Source organism: Rhinatrema bivittatum, unplaced genomic scaffold, assembly GCF_901001135.1.
Source record: "Rhinatrema bivittatum unplaced genomic scaffold, aRhiBiv1.1, whole genome shotgun sequence".
Taxonomy (NCBI): domain Eukaryota; kingdom Metazoa; phylum Chordata; class Amphibia; order Gymnophiona; family Rhinatrematidae; genus Rhinatrema; species Rhinatrema bivittatum.
In genome coordinates, this window is record NW_021821172.1 from 57,319 (window position 1) to 78,933 (window position 21,615).

General features: G+C 44.1%; 1 protein-coding gene across 1 annotated transcript in view; it reads right to left on the reverse strand.

The window, feature by feature from the left end:
- Positions 1-21,615, reverse strand: part of LOC115082502 (C4b-binding protein alpha chain-like) — a gene marked incomplete at its 3' end in the record, with an annotated part of 80,987 nt that overhangs the window by 44,790 nt on the left and 14,582 nt on the right. The window contains exons 6-9 of the mRNA XM_029586731.1: positions 16,498-16,704; positions 3,622-3,828; positions 2,682-2,725; positions 1,713-1,942 (exon numbers count right to left, since the gene is read on the reverse strand). Of these exons, the coding sequence (XP_029442591.1) occupies positions 1,713-1,942; positions 2,682-2,725; positions 3,622-3,828; positions 16,498-16,704 (688 nt within the window). The remainder of the gene's footprint in view (positions 1-1,712; positions 1,943-2,681; positions 2,726-3,621; positions 3,829-16,497; positions 16,705-21,615) is intronic.

Below are 21,615 nucleotides of genomic sequence, written 5' to 3' on the forward strand. Positions count from 1 at the left end.
GCAAGTCTATGCAAAGAGTACTCTTATTGTAAACAACTACCCAGGATAATATTCATTAAAATGGCAAGAAGGGTATAATCAATGCACATAACCATAAAAATGAAGGAAGCCCAGAAAATAGAGGGCAACCAGGAATCAGCAGAAGGACTCATACTGTGTTGGACCAATAAAGAATCCCTACTTTCACCGATCACCCCATTCTCTCCTGCTTTCCCTCAGACTGTGTTGTGCATATATAATTTGGGACAAGTTATAAAAGTGTTGCAAAGCATAAGACATGTTCTGCTCATAGGCAGAAGTGGGCCTAGGCAGATCCATGCCTTGTTGCTCATTCCCAGATCTGCAACTTGGAAAAGAAGTATCCACCTCTGAAAGAGGAGGGCTGCTGTTTCAGGGAGGGGAAGATAAACCATCATTAAATAATGGAACCTGTTCACATCAATGAATCATTTTGGGCTGCATAAGGTGTGCTAGGCCCATAATGAGCTGTCAGAACCTTGTTCACGTCGTTCTTTATTCTCCGTCAGGTATAAGAGTTTTGAGTGACAGCGCTTAACTCCTCCCCCGCCCCTGTGTAGTATGGGCCTGAATCATCAGCAGTGAAAATAAAGAAATAAGTTTTGCAGAATGGAAAACATCCTCCATGCATCAGGGGTGGACTGCAGGAAACCTTGGGCCTGAGGAAGAGGGGTGAGGATGCACCCAGCCTCCTCCTTTCCCGTGACCCAAGAGAGCCCTGCGTCTTTAAGGGACAAGTCTGCCTTGATCTAAGCCGGCCACAAGGGCAAAGCCCATCGACCCCTGTTGCCTGGAAATATTCCTACCTGAAACACTTATTATTGATCTCACACCAGAGAAGGGTGGCGAGCAGGAGGCAGGCCAACCTTGCAATATTCAAAGCGATGTGAGCAGGCAGAAAGCGTGGCCCCTGGTTAAGTGGCTGCCCACAAATCAGTGCCTAGGTTTCACGTTAAGGAAAGGTCTTCCCCAGAGGCAGCTTTTGGAAATAACACACACAGACTAAATCTCATATCTCCACCCGTTACTTTCACTGAGAAAAGCAGGCGGAAACGCACAGCTGGAAAGTGTGCAGAAACACAGACTTCTGCTTCGAAAACTGGTGCCAGGCTGGGGCAGCTTGAAAGTTCAGACAATACAGAAACATCTTTCTTTCTCCCACCCCACGTCCAAGCATGGTGGGGCGGCTGAAAGCGTGGCTGTAGCTGATCAAATGGTTTATTGCTCAGATCTAGAAGCCGCTGCCTGATGGAAGTAGGATGCATTACTCTGCAATAAAAAGCAGCGTACAGTGGCAGAACAGAAAGACGGAGGAGCGCAGGAGAGGGTCCTTGTCTGCCACAGAAATTCCATCACTCCCGGGATTAATCACTTCCTGCGAGCTTCACCGCCTCTTACCACTTTCACAATACAGGGGGCACTGGCCCATTGTTGCTCTTCTCTGTTCTCCTCTCTTTTATTCCAAGTAATTTTACTTTGCAACGATAAGTGTGAGCCTCCTTACTTCTGCCCGGGGCCTACATGGAGACTGCTCGCTTACCTTCTATCGGTTTCCCACTGCCCTTTCCTCACTGGCACCTGAACGGGCTGTGGGTTTGACTGCAATAAGTGAGGGGGTGAAAGGAGATTAAAGCTGAAATCAAAATACAGACTCAGAGACGAAGAGCGTGCAAGTCCTGCGGGAGCATCTTCACTGCTCCGGCAATAAATCTGTAGCTGGCAGCGCCGGCGCAGCTGCGGCAGACGCGCTGGTTACACTGCAGCTTTGAAGCTTGTTCATTTCTAGCTGCAGTTTCTGGATTTCCAAACACAATTTCCTCATCTCCAAGATTGTCTTATAGTTTTCAGGTTCTTCTCCCACACAGAACTGCTCTGCTCTCTTTTCCACCGCCTCACACAGCCCGGCAAATCCACCTGGAACTTTCTAATGCAGAAAATACAAAAACCACAGGAAGCAAAGTCTGAGGGGGGCTTGTATTACAAACTCTTTAAGCCCTATAGCCAGCAAAGCTTCCAGGAGGATTACACTGTCACTCCCGCAGAACGAGCCAGCTCTGGCTTTACCGCCCCAGCCTCCCACCATGAATCCTGATTTTCTCAATAGACTCCCCATGCATGGAGGGTGGGGGCAGGGAATGAGGTGGATTTACCAACAGGAAGAGTAGGGGAAGGTGCAGAGTCTTCAGGAGGGGCAGGCGGGCCGGGTATCAGCAAAGTGTTATTGGTGAAGGTGGAAGATGTTAGTTATAGGTTTTCAGAAGTGTTTCCAGCATTGGGAGCTTAAACCAGCTGCGGAAAGGGAAGATGGGCTAGGAGGCTGGCAGACATATTTCCTTCCCATGGTTCTGGCACTGCCAGGACGAGACCAAAATAGTTTAATAGAAAGCAGTCTCTAGCTGAGGAATGTTCACCAACGTTTAAATTCTTTTCTTATAATTTATCTTGTAGGTTTTTTTCCACACAACACAAATTGTGAGATCATCCTGTCCCTCCTGACATTTCCTGAAGGCTTGATGTGGATAGGACTCCAAACCCAAAGGTTATTAGGAGACAGCAGACAGACGGGTCAGGCTATCCTTCGGTAATCAGAGCAGAACCGAATCCAAGGAAAGGCATTCGCATGAGAGGAATAGAAGAAACCTGACGGTATAAAAGGTACTTACCTCACACTCCCTGGCACTGCCTTCAGGAGGAGATGTTGTAGGACCTGCAGCAGACCAAATAACTTCCAATTAGTGCCTCTCAGAGGGCAGGAAAACTGCAGTCATCACTCAGCTCTTCACACAGTCTAACGTCTAATCTCTCCCGGTCCTAGTCATCCTGCCCCTGCTATTCCTGACTGCTGGTGCAGAATACCCAGCACTGAACCAGCTCTTCTGCAAAACGTTAACCACCTGCTTTGTGCCAATCCATTCTTCTCAATGTGGGAGCTGCTGTAACAAGAGGGAGTGATGGGCATGGAGTAAGGGTGAGAGCTAGAAGCCCGACTCAGGACGCATGGTTGCAAGGTCTCAGCAGCAGCTCCTGCCCCAGGACCACCCCTGCGACGCTGGGCAGGGGATACTTACAAACAAAGGCTTATGGTGCTGACTGGGCTGGAAGCGCCACATCCATGCATCTGCCACACTTTCAATGATGTGGCTCCTGCATCTGACCCCCTCGCAGCCTCATGCCATGACCTCTTGTGACCCCCAACCACCCCTCTCCCGGGTTTGATGACTGCAAACCAGTCTGGTTTTCAGGATTTTCACAATGAAAATGCATGAAATATAACAGCACAGAAGTGAGGCAAGGCATGCAAATCTCTCTCATGCATATTCATTGTGCACATTCTGAAAACCAGACTGATTGACGGTCCTCGAACACCAGATGTGGGGGATCTGGTTCTACCTTTAAGGGAAGTGAATGCCTCTCTCATACATCCATCAGGGTAGATATATTTAGCTTTATAAGTAGACCCTGCACCTGGCTTGTCACAGATTAGTCTTGTGCTAATTATTCTGATACTAGCATTTGTTTTCCAATTCTCTCTCATGTATGTGTATTGTATTTCAATTACCAAGACAAAAATATTTACAGAACTGAGAATGCAAGATTATTCACCTTTAACAGCTTCACAAGTGGGTATGGCTGGCTCCCAACTTAACTGAGGCGTGCACTGAATGGTACGTGCACCTCTCCTGCTGTAACCAGGATTACATTCAAATGAGACAGATTCATAGACCTTAGACTTAGAGTCTAATCCTGGGGGAACCAAGTTCTCATTTCTGTGAGTTATGTACCCATGCTCAACTTCTGGCTCAGGACAACCTTCGGAAAAGAATATTAAAAAAAAAATCTTCATTTGTATTTCTATAGCATCTTTCACCTGAACAGCATCCCAAGTTCCTTGGCAGTCTGCTGTTTCAAAGGCAAGCATGCAGCCATGTCTGGGGTGGAGTTTTCTGGAACCTAATACCATTAAGGTTTTGAAGAATATGTCTGAGTAAGATAACCAAGAATACCCAGACTCCTCTGCTGTACTAGCCTGTCAGAGGTGAATGAACTTTGAGAGACTTTCTGACTATCACAGATTCAAAGGATGCAGAAGAGTTGGGAAACTGGTAAATCCTGCAAAGCTTATAATTACAGGCCAGGAAGGCATCAATGACTTGCAGAGAATCTCTGAGACAGATTTGCTGGCAACAAGAGGAGAGAGGCCTATTTTAATGGCCACATTTACTTCACAATGCAGGGATACTCGTTCTGCAGGGAAATCAGGATGCAAGCCTTTATCTTGCAAATGCTGGTTTCAATGACCTGAAACCAAATTGAATGAACCCTGGTGCCAACCTACAAAATTGAAACCTAGCTCTATTCAAGACCCAGACTGTGAGTTGTTTACAATAAACAAAGAAGAACAACAGAAGACAAGAAGAGAATACTTGCATCAAAGCCAGTATGATACAGGAACTTGTTTACATTGGGAGGAGGAACAGGGTTAGAAGAATTCTTAGTTGAGGGAGGTCCTCACAAGCATTTCCTATACAGGATAGAATGTCATGACAAACAGTATCATGTGTTTGTGGGCGGTTACACTTTTCTGGAAGCTTCGAGAATGTTGGATTTTAATTATATAAGTCAGAGCAGGGCAGAAATTCATGGAGATGCTACTTATTACAGATAGAGGGCAGATTGCATCTCACAAGAACACTTGTCTTTGCATGTCTTTTGAAAAAGCCAAAATAAACTAAATTTTAAAACCTCTTGCTGAATTGCAGTGTTCTTGTGCCCTAAGCTATGAGTCCCAAAATTAGACATTTTGGCACCCCAGGTGGGACTCTAATAACTGTTGTTATTATTAATTATTAATTATTAATAAGCTGTAGTATTGCTTTTGGCGGACGAAGGTAATACTAGGTTCTTGAAGGGTAAAATATGGCTTGCCGTTCAAAGATTGCGTTACCCAGGTGGACTGGAGGTTTATCCCGGAGAATTATGAGTTCAGAGCAGATGTGGAATGAAGTTGGATCCATTTTGTGAGTATGTAACAAGAAAAAAAAAAAAAAAGGAAAAAAAATCTGTAAGTAGCAATGTTTTTATTTTATTTGTTGTACAGTGTATATAGCTTGTGTGTTATATCAGGTTTAGAATACTTTTTGCACAATGTTCTTTAATATATGTTAGGGAGACAGGACATGAGTTGATGATTTGATTAAAATCTAACTTAAGTTCTGCTATTTTCAGATTGAACAGTTGAAAAACAGAGGGGTAGCCAGCACTAGTCAGTCTGGGGTCTTTTGTTCTTAGACCGCATGGCTTGCGCTCAAGCAGTTTCACTTTCACTTTTACTTTACATCGGGGGAGCGGCTGTTGTAAGTGTGTAGATTCAGAAGGAGAAAGAGGGAATAAGATACAATTGGTAAGTTGAAAGTTTTATAATTAGTATGATAAGGTGTTTTTCGTTTAGTGGATTTTTACCAAAGTTTAGTTGTTAAACAAAAACAAATGCGGTGCTTTTAAAACTAGAAACTGCATGGCTGGATATTATAGTTTACAGCTGTCTGTGATCAGAGGTACATAAATGCCTCCAGTTTATTTTAGTCTATGAGATTTATTGTTATCAGTTCATATTTAAGTTTGCTTTGGAGTTAATGCGTGATTGCTGTTAGGGTATCATTAACTAGAGAAATGAAATTTTTCAGTTTTTTGGGGTTTTGCTTCTCCCCTCTCCCCCTCAAGGTACAGAGCTGACTGATGTAGCCATGGCTGGCCACAAGGACTCTTATGTTCACTGTAAACGTAGAAAAAGAATAACCAGCCCAGTAAGCTTTTTAGTTTTTGGTTTTATTTCCTACCATTAATGCAGAGATGCTCATATTTGCATCTAAGTTTTTAGAATTGTGTGATTAACGAGAGTTTATTGTGAAGAGTTTTTAGCATTATGTGCAGGGTGTGTTATTTCATTTGGTAAGAACGAAAGCATGAACTTGTGTTTATTTAGAGTCATTCATAATTAGATTTGATTTATCATTGGAGAGGGATGTATGGTTTTTTCTTTGGTCAGGGGTATAGGCAGAGAGATAGAAAGGAAAACAATCTATAGATATACTACAAGAGAGCAACTTTATTTTAATGAAATGATTTGTTTAAGGGTTTTATCACTTAACAAACCTATTCATTGAGGGTAACAGTTGTTTGGCGGGAAAGGAGTTGAACCCCCCTTTAGGAATGTGGTTAAGAAGAAAGAAAAAAAAAAAAAAAAAAAAAAAAAAAAACACCTGGGAGTGAGTCACTTTTAAAATGGATTTTACAGTTCTGCTGAGAGGTTTGAGGTTTAAGTATGTTATAGGACAAAGTGCAAAGGTGATAGAAGAGGGACTAATGAATTGATCTGTTTAATGTGAAAACAGAAATTTGTGTTGAAAGTATGGGGAAAGTGAATATTAGGGATGAGAGATGACGTAATGTTAAAGAGGGAAGAGATTAAGGAATATGCAGAAGGCTGTATGCTGAGAAATTTAGACTGTTTTGGGTAAAAGGAGAGAAAAGATATAAGTAGGTTGCATTAAAATTGTGTGAAGGTATGATTTAATTTAAATTAAACACAGGTCAGAAATAAACGGACGGCACTAATATGCATGACCTTTCTGCGGCAATATGTGTTAAGTACGTTAGTTCTTAGTTTTGATTATATCTCACTAGCTGCTAACTTTTAGACGTAAGGGAATGAATTAGGTGGTTTATTTTGATGGGAGTTCAGGTATTGGACTTTGTATTGTGGACGATTTCGACGATATGTAAAGGAGAAAGATTGTGAGACGGTGAACAGCAGAGAGTTAAGCAGCAATGCCTATTATCTATTTATATGCCAGTAAGAAAAACTTTTGGTTAATGCATATTAGTCTGTGCCATCCTTTTATTTTGCAGACTTCCAGACTCCTAGCTGATATGTCTGTGCTTTTGGAAATGATTCGTATTTCTATTTAGGGTATTTGCAGGATTTGGTAGTAAGAACTTTGTAGAACATATGCATATTGGATGGAAATAGAATGACTTCTAATTAAGTGTAAAGTTGTTTGTTTTAAGTTTTTCTTTTAGAAGGCGAGTTAGGAGTTTACAAGCATAGGAAAACAAAAAGAGATTTTAGATTTGTAAAAGGAAGTAGCTCTTATCATAGGGGACAGCGCCTCCTAGGGGTGGACCATCAGAGAAAGGAAAGTAGCTTTATGACTGTTTTTTGCTGAATTAAGGTATAACAGTAGTTTGACTTTTAAAGAACATGTAATGTCATTTTTAACTTTCATTTTAATCATTATATTAACTGTTATATATTAGATTTCTTTCCAGGGTACCAAAGCACAAAGCGCATCTGTCTCTATGCTATGGGAGATGAAGATCAGTTTTTTCCAGTTTGATTCCTTTTCAATTTTTGAATAGATCTATTTTAATTTTCATCTTGAGTTTTTGTTTTCTTTTGTGGATCGATCCAATTCTTTTATATTTTTAAAATACGTTTTTCTTTTTTGAGCTCAAACGTTTGACATGTTGTCTGTTCTATGTTACATGTGTACAAGGAGGAATGAATGAATGAATGTATTATGTGGTCAGTGCTGTGACATATATGTTTTAATGTACAGTTTGCGTATTTATGTTTGTGGTTTGGACCATTGCATGATGTTTTGAAATAATGTGGGGATTATTTGGCAACTTAAATATAGGGAGTACGTGACATAAAAGTATTTTCTTACTACTTAATCGGATTTGTTGCACTTTTATTTAGGTTTGAATTCATACACATGCATCTAATCTAAGGAGCTAAGAGATTCTGCCTTGACATCATCACTGAATCCTACTAAAAGAACTATATACGCCCGAATGCAGAAATTATGGTCACAGACTTTCTTACATATTATATGGACTGCAAGGCTTACAATTTATATCTGATATTTGTTTTTTTATGTTTTGTGGGAATGACTTTATGCAGAATTTGGGTTCTTTCATTCTCTGTCAGCACTTAGGTGTTCAAGTTAATAATATTATTTGAAGTGATGCTGTTTTTATTAGTTTGTATGTTCTAAGTTAAGTAGTATTTTCCAGTCTTAGACTTTATAATACTTATATGCAGACTCAGTTAAATGCATATGTACTAGGTTTTCCTATCTTTATCTATGGAAGCTGCTTTGATCACATAGAGGGTGATGTGTTTCATTGTGATTCAAATATGATAATTCAGGGTTCAAGAGGGAGATCTCTTTATATTTCTCTTCCACACCAGCCTAAGTTATAAGCTATTCCTATTCTTTGGTTTTGCAGCTTGCACTTAGGATAATCACTTTGCTGATCTTTAATATCTCAATATTCTATCTCTTATTCTAATGTCTTTGCTGAACCCTTCTTTGAATATCGTTTTCTTATGACACTATTTACTAGATTTTACCTAATGACTGTTTCTCTCTCTTTCACAAAGATTACTGTTCTCCTTGAAACAAATACGTACCTTACACATGAGGAGCTTTGCTATAGGAATCTGCAACATTCTATTACTATATCTTTCGGCATATTAATTGCTCATTGTTCTTTTCTTTTTATTTTGGTCCTTTCACTATAAACTCTATCTGTGACTTATAAGTTAGTGGGTTTCTATTTAGGATTCCAAAGGGGAAGATATAATTTTCCTTATTTCTGTCTTTTATTTATATGACATTCCTTCCTTCCCTGTGTAAAATCTTACACTGATGGTTTATCAATTCTGTAAAGTAGTTCACATAATATGTTAAAGACTTTCTCACAGAGTTAACGTTCATTTATTGTTATGATTATCCCCAATATATTTAGACTTACCATCATTTGAGAAGGGTATTAGCCCCATTTCCCCTAGAAGTATCTGAAGACGAAGCAGTATTACTAGCCATCATCTACCTTAATAATTAATACTTGCCCTACACAGCTGTATTATCTCTTGGATATATGACTGCTACAAGTGAATTAGGACAGTCCATACAGTGAGTGCTTTCACTGCTACAGTTTATTGTCATAATACTGGATAGTACTATAAATACCCTACAGAATTAGTATGATGTTTCAGACTTTTGCTATGCCTTCGCCTATCATGCATATGCTTTTGTATTTGATCTTCCATCACTGCAGCATATGACTAGAATATGTCTTATGCTTTGCAACACTTTTACATCATGTATGCACAACACAGTATGAGTTTTTCTATAGATTCTTGGTTTTCTTCTATGTTATTGGTTTCTTTACTTTTCTGGTAAGGTGCATTGATTATATCCCTAGTTGCCATTTTAATGAATATTATCCTGGGTAGTTGTTCATAACAACAGTATTCATTGAAAAGATTTGCCCAGAATACCTAGTATTATATGAAAAACACAGTACTTTCATACTGGTCTCTCTGTGTACTTATCTTTACATGTTATACCACTATTATGTACTTACTTGATTCTGAAAGATAACATATGTGATCATGTTATTATGAAGTAGGTCCTTTTTATAATGCAGGTATCTGTATAGCTCCATTATAGAGCTAATAGTTACCTAGTGAAAATTAGTTTTGATGTTATTTTTTGATTAACTAGTGAATGCTTGTGGGAGCATCCTTCATATTAATTAAGAATCTAGAGGGACACACACCTATGCACTACACCTGATAAATACCAAGGTTAGTGGTTAGGCTACATTTTTAAGTTCCTCTGTCATGGCTTTTCATCGAAGACTGATTGATGTGACACCTATCCATTTTAAGGTGTCCCATAGAGGGAAATGAAGAATATGTCTGAGTAAGATAACCAAGAATACCCAGACTCCTCTGCTGTACTAGCCTGTCAGAGGTGAATGAACTTTGAGAGACTTTCTGACTATCACAGATTCAAAGGATGCAGAAGAGTTGGGAAACTGGTAAATCCTGCAAAGCTTATAATTACAGGCCAGGAAGGCATCAATGACTTGCAGAGAATCTCTGAGACAGATTTGCTGGCAACAAGAGGAGAGAGGCCTATTTTAATGGCCACATTTACTTCACAATGCAGGGATACTCGTTCTGCAGGGAAATCAGGATGCAAGCCTTTATCTTGCAAATGCTGGTTTCAATGACCTGAAACCAAATTGAATGAACCCTGGTGCCAACCTACAAAATTGAAACCTAGCTCTATTCAAGACCCAGACTGTGAGTTGTTTACAATAAACAAAGAAGAACAACAGAAGACAAGAAGAGAATACTTGCATCAAAGCCAGTATGATACAGGAACTTGTTTACATTGGGAGGAGGAACAGGGTTAGAAGAATTCTTAGTTGAGGGAGGTCCTCACAAGCATTTCCTATACAGGATAGAATGTCATGACAAACAGTATCATGTGTTTGTGGGCGGTTACACTTTTCTGGAAGCTTCGAGAATGTTGGATTTTAATTATATAAGTCAGAGCAGGGCAGAAATTCATGGAGATGCTACTTATTACAGATAGAGGGCAGATTGCATCTCACAAGAACACTTGTCTTTGCATGTCTTTTGAAAAAGCCAAAATAAACTAAATTTTAAAACCTCTTGCTGAATTGCAGTGTTCTTGTGCCCTAAGCTATGAGTCCCAAAATTAGACAGTTTCTAAAAGAGAGAGGGAACAATGGAGAAATTACTTACCTGATACTTTCATTTTCCTTAGTGTAGACAGATGGACTCAGGACCAGTGGGTTTACGCTCCCCTGCCAGCAGACGGAGACGGAGCAACCTAACTTCACAGTATATATAGTCCTGCAGTGACCCCAGCCTGAAAAGGGGTCACTGCAGGACTATATATACTGCAGGACTATATATATATATATATATATATATATATATATATATATATATATATATACACACACACACACACTGTAGGACTATATATATACTGCAGGACTATATATACTGCAGGACTATATATATATATATATATATATATATATATACACACACACACTGTAGGACTATATATATACTGCAGGATTGCAGGCTGCAGGACTATATATACTATACTATATATATATACTATACTATATATACTGCAGGACTATACATCGTAAGGGCAAAGAGCCGACGGCCCTTTGTCCTTACAATGTCACAGGGGCTACCGCTGGCATTGGTCGACCCCAGTGACATAGTAAGGGCAAAGGGCCATCGGCGCCATTTTGATTGCTGGCAACCGACGGCCCAAGTCCAGGAGATTGCTCCTGGAGCCCCGCTGGACCACCAGGGACTTATGGCAGGTCTTGGGGGGGGGTCAGAGGGGTGGGGGATTATAGTAAATTAATTTGGAAGGTCGGGGGGGGGGGGGGTTTTGTTTGGGGGAAAAAAAGTGCGTCTTATGGAGCGAAAAATACGGTAATTTCTCCGTTTCCTAGCGTATAGACAGATAGTCTCAGGACCAGTGGGATGTACCAAAGCTCCCGAACTGGGTGGGAAGCTGCCTGCAGTCCAGACAACACCGCACATGCAAAGGCTGCGTCCTCCCGGGCCTGCACATCCAGACGATAAAACCTGGAAAAACGTGTGTAAGGAGGACCCGGTCGCAGCTCGGCAGATCTCGACGGGAGTCAACAATCGAACTTCTGCCCATGACACTGCCTGCGCCACCATGAAATGAGCCCTAACCCAAGTAGGCAATGGCTTTTCAGCATCCACATATGTAGGCATGACTACCTCCTTAATCCAGCGAGCTAGGATAGCCCATGAAGCTGGAGCGCCCTGCCTATTCCCATCATGGAGAACAAACAGGTTATCCATCTTTCAAAAAGGTTCAGAAACCTCAAGATACTGCTCAAGTCTCCTGACATCCAAGGAGCACAAGAGGCGATGCTCCTCCGCATCCCTGGCCTGCAGCACAGAAATTCGACGTGCGGAACATAACACCACCAGGAACACAATCTTCAAAGTCAATAATGGTAAGCAAAGGCTGCACCTTGCAGTTTTTTCTAACTATTTTTCTCATTTTATCAATGTTTCCCTTTTGAAAGTTTAGCGCTAGACCCATGGATTTACTTACTGTCCCCCCCTTCCTGTCATTAATTCAGATTTGATCATATTTGCCAAGCGGCCCCACCACTGTTACCTCTCTCACCAAATCCTGTGCTCCACTGAGAATTAGATCTAAAATTGCTCCCTCTCTCGTCGGTTCCTGAACCAATTGCTCCATAAAGCTATCATTTATTCCATCCAGGAACTTTATCTCTCTAGCGTGTCCTAATGTTACACTTACCCAGTCAATACTGGGGTAATTGAAATCTCCCATTGTTATTGCACAACCAGTTTGGTTAGCTTCCCTAATTTCTCTTAGCATTTCACTGTCCGTCTCACCATCTTGACCAGGTGGACGGTAGTATACCCCTATCACTATAGTCTTCCCCAACACACAAGGGATTTCTACCCATAAAGATTTGATTGAGCATTTAGTCTCTTGCAGGATCTTTAACCTGTTGGACTCTATGCCATCCTGGACATAAAGCACCACACCTCCTCCCGAGTGCTCCTCTCTGTCATTGCAATATAATTTGTACCCCGGTATAGCACTGTACCATTGATTATCCTCTTTCCACCATGTCTCTGAGATGCCAATTAAGTCGATGTCATCATTCACTGCTATACATTCTAATTCTCCCATCTTACTTCTTAGACTTCTGGCATTAGCATACAAACATTTCAAAGTGTGGTTTTTGTTTGTATTTACATTCTGCTTTTCAGTTGGCAGGGTTAAATTGGAAACTTTTAGCTCAGGTGAGTTTTTAATTATAGGCACTTGGACTACTTTTCTTATTATTTCTTATTATTGAAAACTCTCTGTTTGGATGCCCTAACTTCATTAGTATCCTTTGAAGATACTTCCCTCCGAACCAATCATTGCTGAGCGACTGTTGGCTTTCCCCTTTGTTCTAGTTTAAAAGCTGCTCTATCTCCTTTTTAAAGGTTAACGCCAGCAGTCTGGTTTCACCCTTGTTAAGGTGAAGCCCATCCCTTTGGAAAAGACTCCCCCTTCCCCAAAAGATTTCCCAGCTCCTTACAAAACTGAATCCCTCTTCCTTGTACTATCGTCTCATCCATGCATTGAGACTCCGGCGCTCTGCTCTGGGGACCTGCGTGTGGAACAGGGAGCATTTCAGAGAATGCTACCCTGGAGGTTCTGGATTCCAGCTTTCTACCTAAGAGCTAAATTTGGCTTCCAGAACCTCCCTCCCATATTTTCCTATGTCATTGGTGCCCACATGTACCATGACAGCCGGCTCCTCCCCAGTACCATCTAAAATCCTATCTAGGTGATGCGTGAGGTCCGCCACCTTTGTCCTGAGAAATACTGCAAAATTCCACTGTATATCCTTCTCATATCACCTCCAGGACCTACCAGTCTGATGTGATCTCAACTCACCTCTGAAAAAAGAGAGAGAGAGAAATGTCCCCTATCTTTTTCCCCGAAGGTGGGTCGACAAACCTTCACTGGATGGTACGGGAGTGTCCACAACCTGAGCATGCGCCTCATCTGTTGCAAATGCCTGGATCCTGCAGCACAACCTCTCATGATAAGGAGGCGCTGCACCTGTCTCTTATCTTCTGGTAAATGAAGAACTGGAAATTCATTCCACTTACTGGCCAGGTTCTCCGACTCGTCAAAGAGTGAGCCGTTAAAAGGCAATTCGGTGAGATTAGCCTTGGAGGTCGCATTGGCCAACCAATATCTCAACTATATTTGGCGCCTGGCAACCACAAATGAAGTCATCCATGTGGACAAGGTGTTGACCAAGGCACAGCCTGCATCAGCCAAAAAGGCAGCAGCTGGTACCTTAACAGTGCTAGGATTTACGCCAGAGTCAGCAGCCTCCTGGAGAGAAGCAAACAAGAGCGAGCCACCAAGGAACAACATGAAGCGATGCAAGGACAGTGCCACAGCTTCAGACGCCTGCTCAAGGCTAGTCTCAATCTTGCTAACATGGGAATCCTACAAGGCCTTTCCCCCTTTCAAGGGAATAGTGGTCCACTTGGAGACTGCACACACAAGTGTATCTACTTTAGAAAATGGAAGCATGCCCTCACCACTGAATCCAGAGGGTATAGGCCTTCCAAAATCCAACCTCTTTGGGACGCCGCACTCAAGCTTAATCAATTCTAGAATGGCCTCCAACATGGGGAAAACACAGGAGGCTTTACTCAAGGGAAACCAAACTAGGAATTCCCCTTGGCTCAGAAATGGAATCTGCCCTAGGAGCTCCAAGCATCATCAAGGTCTGGGAAAAAAGACAAAGCTGGCATTTCATCTCTATGAAAGAACCATCACATAGTTCTATACAGCTCCAATCCTAGGGGGTCCACATCCTCAATAGAGGCAGGACCGGTGTCATCCACCAAGCCAGCCTGAGCTCCAGCCAGAGGACCCACTGCCGCTTGAAGGGCACCGCTGTCCTGAAAAAAGGTAGAAACATCCAGACCGAGAGGCATCTGAGGGCTACTTACTGAGCCACCTTCCCCTGCCGAGGAACAGTTAGAGGAGGGCCAGGGTCAGGCGCCCCAGCTGAGACGTCTTCAACAGACCACAACTGACTGGGAAGAACCAGGTTTAGCCAAAAACAAACAGAGGAAGACAAGACGCTCTGAGCCTCCAAGCAGCGCTGGTAGAAAGCAGCGGGCACTCCAGGAAGGAGAGGCCCAAAAAGAACAGGCAGTGCAAGGATAAGGCGCTTAGACTTCTGAGGCACAGGCGCTATCATGGCCAACAATGCACTCAGCAGCGGCTGGAGGCACAAGTCTAGCTGCTTTTTGCCTTTGTTTTTCTGATATATGAGCTCAACTAGGCATCCAACAAAATTATGTGCTCGATACTTGCACGCGCGCACACCTCAGCATTCAACTGTACGCCCAAAAATTATGTGGCCAAGACATGTGTGCACACCTAGGTGCTCACCCAGTCAACCCAAAAGAAAGTGCACAAAAAACTCCAAGCGCACAGTGCCACTTGAGCGCTGACGGAAGCGTGCGGCCACTAGGCGGAGCTTAACGTGGGCGTTCAAAATTCAAAGCTTTACTGTGTGCCGAAAAACTGGGCACACAACTGGATGCACATCGAGACGCACATGCCGGACTGACAAGCCAGTAGTGGGCAGCCTCCGAAAGCTCGCGAAAACCACACTGCATGCGGCGAAAAGCCTCAGAGTGGGGCCTGCTCAACCCGCCAGGCTGCCCACGTCCCTCAACCTCCCACGGAGCGGGATGAATGTCAGAACGGCACACTGAGCTCGAAGACCGAGTGGGAGAAGGAAGCCCTATACAGTAAGACCTCGCGCTCAGTCTCTGTATATATCCTTTTTTTTTTTTTTTTAAACTTACTGGAGCTCAGCCTTACACCGGCTGCGGGGGGAGAGGGCAATTGCCATCACTGCCGCGCTCGGCTTCCTGCACCCGCTGTCTTTCAGCTGCTCAAGCAGCTAAGTCCATGCTGGCAAAACCGGCTACCAGACCAAGGCAGACCTCCGAGGGACCACAGAAATCACCTCAGGAATTGTCAACTGGGGGAGGGACTTTTAGGTATCACCGCAGGAGAGCAGGGTTTTCGTTTCCTGAATTTAGATTTCTTCTTCCAAAAAACTCGAAGCAATCCCCATAGGGAGATGCATGACCATCATCTGCTGGAGACGGAGAATACTGGCAGGCTGGGGTCACTGCAGGGTTATATATACTGCGAGGTCAGCTTGCTCCATCTCAGTCTGCTGGCAGGGGAGCATAAACCCACTGGTCCTGAGTCCATCTGTCTACATGCTAGGAAATACTATTTTGTTACCCTCAGTCCCCACTGCAGTTCCTGCCCAGTCAGCATTCTCCTCCACCTTTACTTCATTTCATGCGATTGTGTATATTACACGAGGCGACAGAGGTGGGGTCTCTGGCAGTCCCGGATTTAGGCACAGCTTACTGCCTGGGGCAGCAAATTTTGAAGGCGCCAGCTATCCAGGCCGAAAAGGAGCCTGCTTCTGCTTGCCTTAGGGCCACGTGCCGGCACATCTTCAAAAGGGCACTGCCAGGGCGCTATGCCTATGAGCGGCAAAGTCTTAAGTGCAGCTTTGGGCACTGGAAAACATCTTGGTAAGTTTGTGCCAGTTTTTTTGGGAGCAGACCAAATCAGTCGAACAGAAATAGAGCAGCACAGGGCACCCCTGCTTCACTCCACTACCGTTGCGCGGTGGGGAGGAGTCAGACAATTAAACAGCTTGGATACAGGAAGGCAAATCTTTAGCCCCTGAGTTACACACAGGTAAAATCTTTTGAAAACTGCCCTCAAACCGAAGAAAAAGTGATCAAAATGTAGCCAAGATTGGAAAGAGGCAAAAGCTTTCTCCAGCGCAGACACACGGTGGGACCTTGGAAGTGAGGCAGCTCCGTGCCCGGTGCAGGCAGACAGTAATGCAGACTCCTGCTCGCTGCTGGTCATTAGCGTTGACCTCACAACGCCCAATGGTACCACTTGGACTTACTTTCCACGCAGGTAGGCACGGATGGATGCCACTTCAGGTCGCTGCCACAGACGATCTCTCCGCTGCCTTCCATGACATGAGGTGGATTGCATTGAAGGGTAACGCTGGCATTCACTTCATATCCAATCTCCCATCCGGATTTAAAAGCTTCCGATTTCCCCCGTCTCACCTGCCCGTACTCTAACGCTGGCTCAGTACAACTTTCCCCTGCAAATGCAAAGGAAAACAGGTTGAGAAATCGTTTTGTTATGAGAAGCATTTTCCCCACAGGAATCCGCTCTGGGAAAGCTGCCTCCCTCCCGTACGTGTTTCCAAGGTCAGATTTAGGTTCAGGGAGGAAAATACAGTAACTCAGGGAGGTTGCATTTTCAACACTATGCAGCTTATTTTTCGTTTCTTTTTCCCCTGCATAAAAAGTAAGTTCAACTACTGCAGCTACTTTTTCCCTTGGCAATAATCAAAGTAACATTTTGCTTAGATTACTGGAGTAGAAAGTACCCATGGTATTTGCTCTCACGCTGGCAGTTTGAAAATCCATAGACAAATCTCTAAGACCTTTTTCTGCTGTCTGTTCCTTGCTTGCTTAAAATCACCAGAAACTGTGACCAAATAAACTGACTTATAGGGGCAGTTCTGCTCTGCTTCATCGGGTGCTGCAAAACCCAGAAACCGGATCTGTTCAACCATAGAAAAAAGGGTTGCACCAACATAAGTTCAAAATTTGTAAGTAAAGCCAGTGTTGAAGACTTAATTATAGGAACTGCTGCTAATTCAGCTTCTTTGTGGGGGGTTTCTTTTTTTTTTGCTCTGCTTCAGGATCACACCACTTCCCTCCTTCCTGCAGAATACAAAAGGACTGGATTAAGGAGGAGGCTTAGCTGTTCTCTGCTTTGTCTGCTCCAGGCTCACCCTGTCCCCTCTTCTTCCATGTAGGCTGCAGGTTGGGAGAAGCTGAAGCAGAACCAAGCTCTGTTCCAGATCATTCCCCCACAAATTAAGGCCTGGTGATCGGTAAAGCCTGGGAGAAGCACAGAGGATCCTGAGCTGTGGGGGAGTGAGGGGTAAAGCCTGGGATAAGCACAGAGGATCCTGAGCTGTGGGGGAGTGAGGGGTAAAGCCTGGGATAAGCACAGAGGATCCTTAGCTGTGGGAGGGAGTGAGGGGTAAAACCTGGGATAAGCACAGAGGATCCTTAGCTGTGGGAGGGAGTGAGGGGTAAAGCCTGGAATAAGCACAGAGGATACTTAGCTGTGGGGGAGTGAGAGGTAAAGCCTGGGATAAGCACAGAGGATCCTGAGCTGTGGGGGAGTGAGGGGTAAAGCCTGGGATAAGCACAGAGGATCCTTAGCTGTGGGAGGGAGTGAGGGGTAAAACCTGGGATAAGCACAGAGGATCCTTAGCTGTGGGAGGGAGTGAGGGGTAAAGCCTGGAATAAGCACAGAGGATCCTTAGCTGTGGGGGAGTGAGAGGTAAAGCCTGGGATAAGCACAGAGGATCCTGAGCTGTGGGGGAGTGAGAGGTAAAACCTGGGATAAGCACAGAGGATACTTAGCTGTGAAGGAGTGAGGGGTAAAGCCTGGGATAAGCACAGAGGATCCTTAGCTGTGGGGGAGTGAGAGGTAAAGCCTGGGATAAGCACAGAGGATCCTTAGCTGTGGGGGAGTGAGAGGTAAAGCCTGGGATAAGCACAGAGGATCCTGAGCTGTGGGGGAGTGAGAGGTAAAGCCTGGGATAAGCACAGAGGATCCTTAGCTGTGGGAGGGAGTGAGGGGTAAAGCCTGGGATAAGCACAGAGGATACTTAGCTGTGAAGGAGTGAGGGGTAAAGCCTGGGATAAGCACAGAGGATCCTTAGCTGTGGGAGGGAGTGAGGGGTAAAGCCTGGGATAAGCACAGAGGATCCTTAGCTGTGAAGGAGTGAGGGGTAAAGCCTGGGATAAGCACAGAGGATCCTTAGCTGTGGGGGAGTGAGAGGTAAAGCCTGGGATAAGCACAGAGGATCCTTAGCTGTGAAGGAGTGAGGGGTAAAGCCTGGGATAAGCACAGAGGATCCTTAGCTGTGGGGGAGTGAGAGGTAAAGCCTGGGATAAGCACAGAGGATCCTTAGCTGTGAAGGAGTGAGGGGTAAAGCCTGGGATAAGCACAGAGGATCCTTAGCTGTGGGGGAGTGAGAGGTAAAGCCTGGGATAAGCACAGAGGATCCTTAGCTGTGGGGGAGTGAGAGGTAAAGCCTGGGATAAGCACAGAGGATCCTTAGCTGTGGGGGAGTGAGGGGTAAAGCCTGGGTTAAGCACAGAGGATCCTTAGCTGTGGGGGAGTGAGGGGTAAAGCCTGGGATAAGCACAGAGGATCCTTAGCTGTGGGGGAGTGAGGGGTAAAGCCTGGGATAAGTACAGAGGATCCTTAGCTGTGGGGGAGTGAGGGGAAAAGCCTGGGATAAGTACAGAGGATCCTTAGCTGTGGGGGAGTGAGGGGTAAAGCCTGGGATAAGCACAGAGGATCCTTAGCTGTGGGGGAGTGAGGGGTAAAGCCTGGGATAAGCACAGAGGATCCTTAGCTGTGGGGGAGTGAGAGGTAAAGCTTGGGATAAGCACAGAGGGTGACAGGGAAGAAGCAGGATGAGAGGCAAAGGAAGGCAGATGAGAGTTGTGAAGTGGGGTGAGTACAGCGGGTGGAAATGGGGAAGGAGGGAGAGAGGTGAAAGTGGAAAATGGCAAGCTGGTAGATATGTGAGAAGGAGACTGAGGACTGGAGGTTAAAGAGGGAGAGAAATCGAGTGAAATTTAGCTTTGATTGCCTGGAGAGACAAAGAAAAGAGAAATGGAGAGAAAATATGAAAGGAAAGTCAATTGTAGAGAGAGATAAATGGAAAAAGACAGGACAGGAGAGAGAAAATGGAAAGGAGACCCTGGGAAAGAACTTGGGGAGAAAACTGAAAAGACAGACCAGGACCAACTCAATTAAAAAAATAAAATGCCCAAGCAAAGATAGAAAAAGAAACATTTTAGTTTCAGTTTTTAGATATGAGAATTTGTCAACTTTGGGAATGTTCATGTCTTGGTTTTTTTTTGCTCAATATAGGCAGAAATGCATTTCTGTTTCTCTTTCTCTGGTGTTGCACTGCTCCTAGTCTGGCTTTTTAGTTTTCATTTTCCATTGCTGTCTGTCTTTTTCTGTTTCTAATTTGTGGGCCCCAGGGTGGACTGCAGGAAAATATCAGCCCGGGCGATTTTTTTCAAGACCGGACCACAAGTTAAGTGTCAGAGTCCCTTGAGCATTTTCCCTGCAGCAGGTGTTTCAACAGTTCCCAAAAGCACAGTAAACTGACCCTTCATAGATACAGCATGTGACCTGGAGTCGGGCAAAACTGAGCCAAAAAATCTCCAACATAAATGGCAGCTTTTTCCTAAATAACTAAGTAGTAGAGCACACCCTAGACCAGGGGTGAGCAAACGGAGCTGTGTGCCCTCCGCCCATAAGTCTGGTTACATCTCTCATAATTATATCTTGGATTTCCGGTCTCTTGCCAGCCAATCAGCTTTTGAACCAGTTGCCAAGTAATGTGACAACCACATGCCAGGCAGTGTCAGACACACACACAGTCTCTCAGGCACAAAGATGCTCACACACACACACTCTTGCTCACAGTGTATGGGTATGTCAGAGAGAAAGTGTGTGAATGGGGGCTGTGTCAGGGAGAAAGACTCCCCCACACACTCTCTCTCTCTCTGAAACCCACATTCTGTCATTGTGCTGCTGCTCATATGCTCACACTGTGAGTACCCCTGCTCCAGTATTGCCACATAATTATCTAAAAGGTTTTTACTTGCTCACAGTGTATGGGTATGTCAGAGAGAAAGTGTGTGAATGGGGGATTTCTGTGTCAGGGAGAAAGACTCCCCCACACTCTCTCTCTCTCTCTGAAACACACATTCTGTCATTGTGCTGCTGCTCATATGCTCACACTGTGAGTACCCCTGCTCCAGTATTGCCACATAATTATCTAAAATGTTTTTACTTGCTCACAGTGTATGGGTATGTCAGAGAGAAAGTGTGTGAATGGGGGATTTCTGTGTCAGGGAGAAAGACTCCCCCACACTCTCTCTCTCTCTCTCTGAAACACACATTCTGTCATTGTGCTGCTGCTCATATGCTCACACTGTGAGTACCCCTGCTCCAGTACTGCCACATAATTATCTAAAAGGTTTTTGCTTGCTGTCAGCCCTTCCCCAGCTTGCAGCTGCACTCACCCCTCTCCCTTTTCCATTCCCACCCTCACTCCAGGAGACTCAGTGTTTCCACAGCCAGCTGACCTTTTCAGGAGGAAAGCCCAGCCTGCAGAAGTCTCCCCAACCATGCATAGGCCCTTCCTCTTGGCACGCCATTATAGTGAGGTCAGCAATTGTAATGGAATTTGGACATGCATGGGTCAGATATCAACAGCAGTGATGGGAAAGGAGTGAATAAATCCAGTGATACAGTAGGACATGTATAGGTCAGATATCAACAGCAGTGGTGGGAAAGGAGTGAAGAAATCCAGTGATACAGTAGGACATGCATGGGTCAGATATCAACAGCAGTGATGGGAAAGGAGTGAATAAATCCAGTGATACAGTAGGACATGTATAGGTCAGATATCAACAGCAGTGATGGGAAAGGAGTGAAGAAATCCAGTGATACAGTAGGACATGCATGGGTCAGATATCAACAGCAGTGATGGGAAAGGAGTGAATAAATCCAGTGATACAGTAGGACATGTATAGGTCAGATATCAACAGCAGTGATGGGAAAGGAGTGAATAAATCCAGTGATACAGTAGGACATGCATGGGTCAGATATCAACAGCAGTGATGAGAAAGGAGTGAAGAAATCCAGTGATACAGTAGGACATGTATAGGTCAGATATCAAGAGCAGTGATGGGAAAGGAGTGAATAAATCCAGTGATACAGTAGGACACGCATGGGTCAGATATCAACAGCAGTGATGGGAAAGGAGTGAAGAAATCCAGTGATACAGTAGGACATGTATAGGTCAGATATCAAAAGCAGTGATGGGAAAGGAGTGAATAAATCCAGTGATACAGTAGGACACGCATGGGTCAGATATCAACAGCAGTGA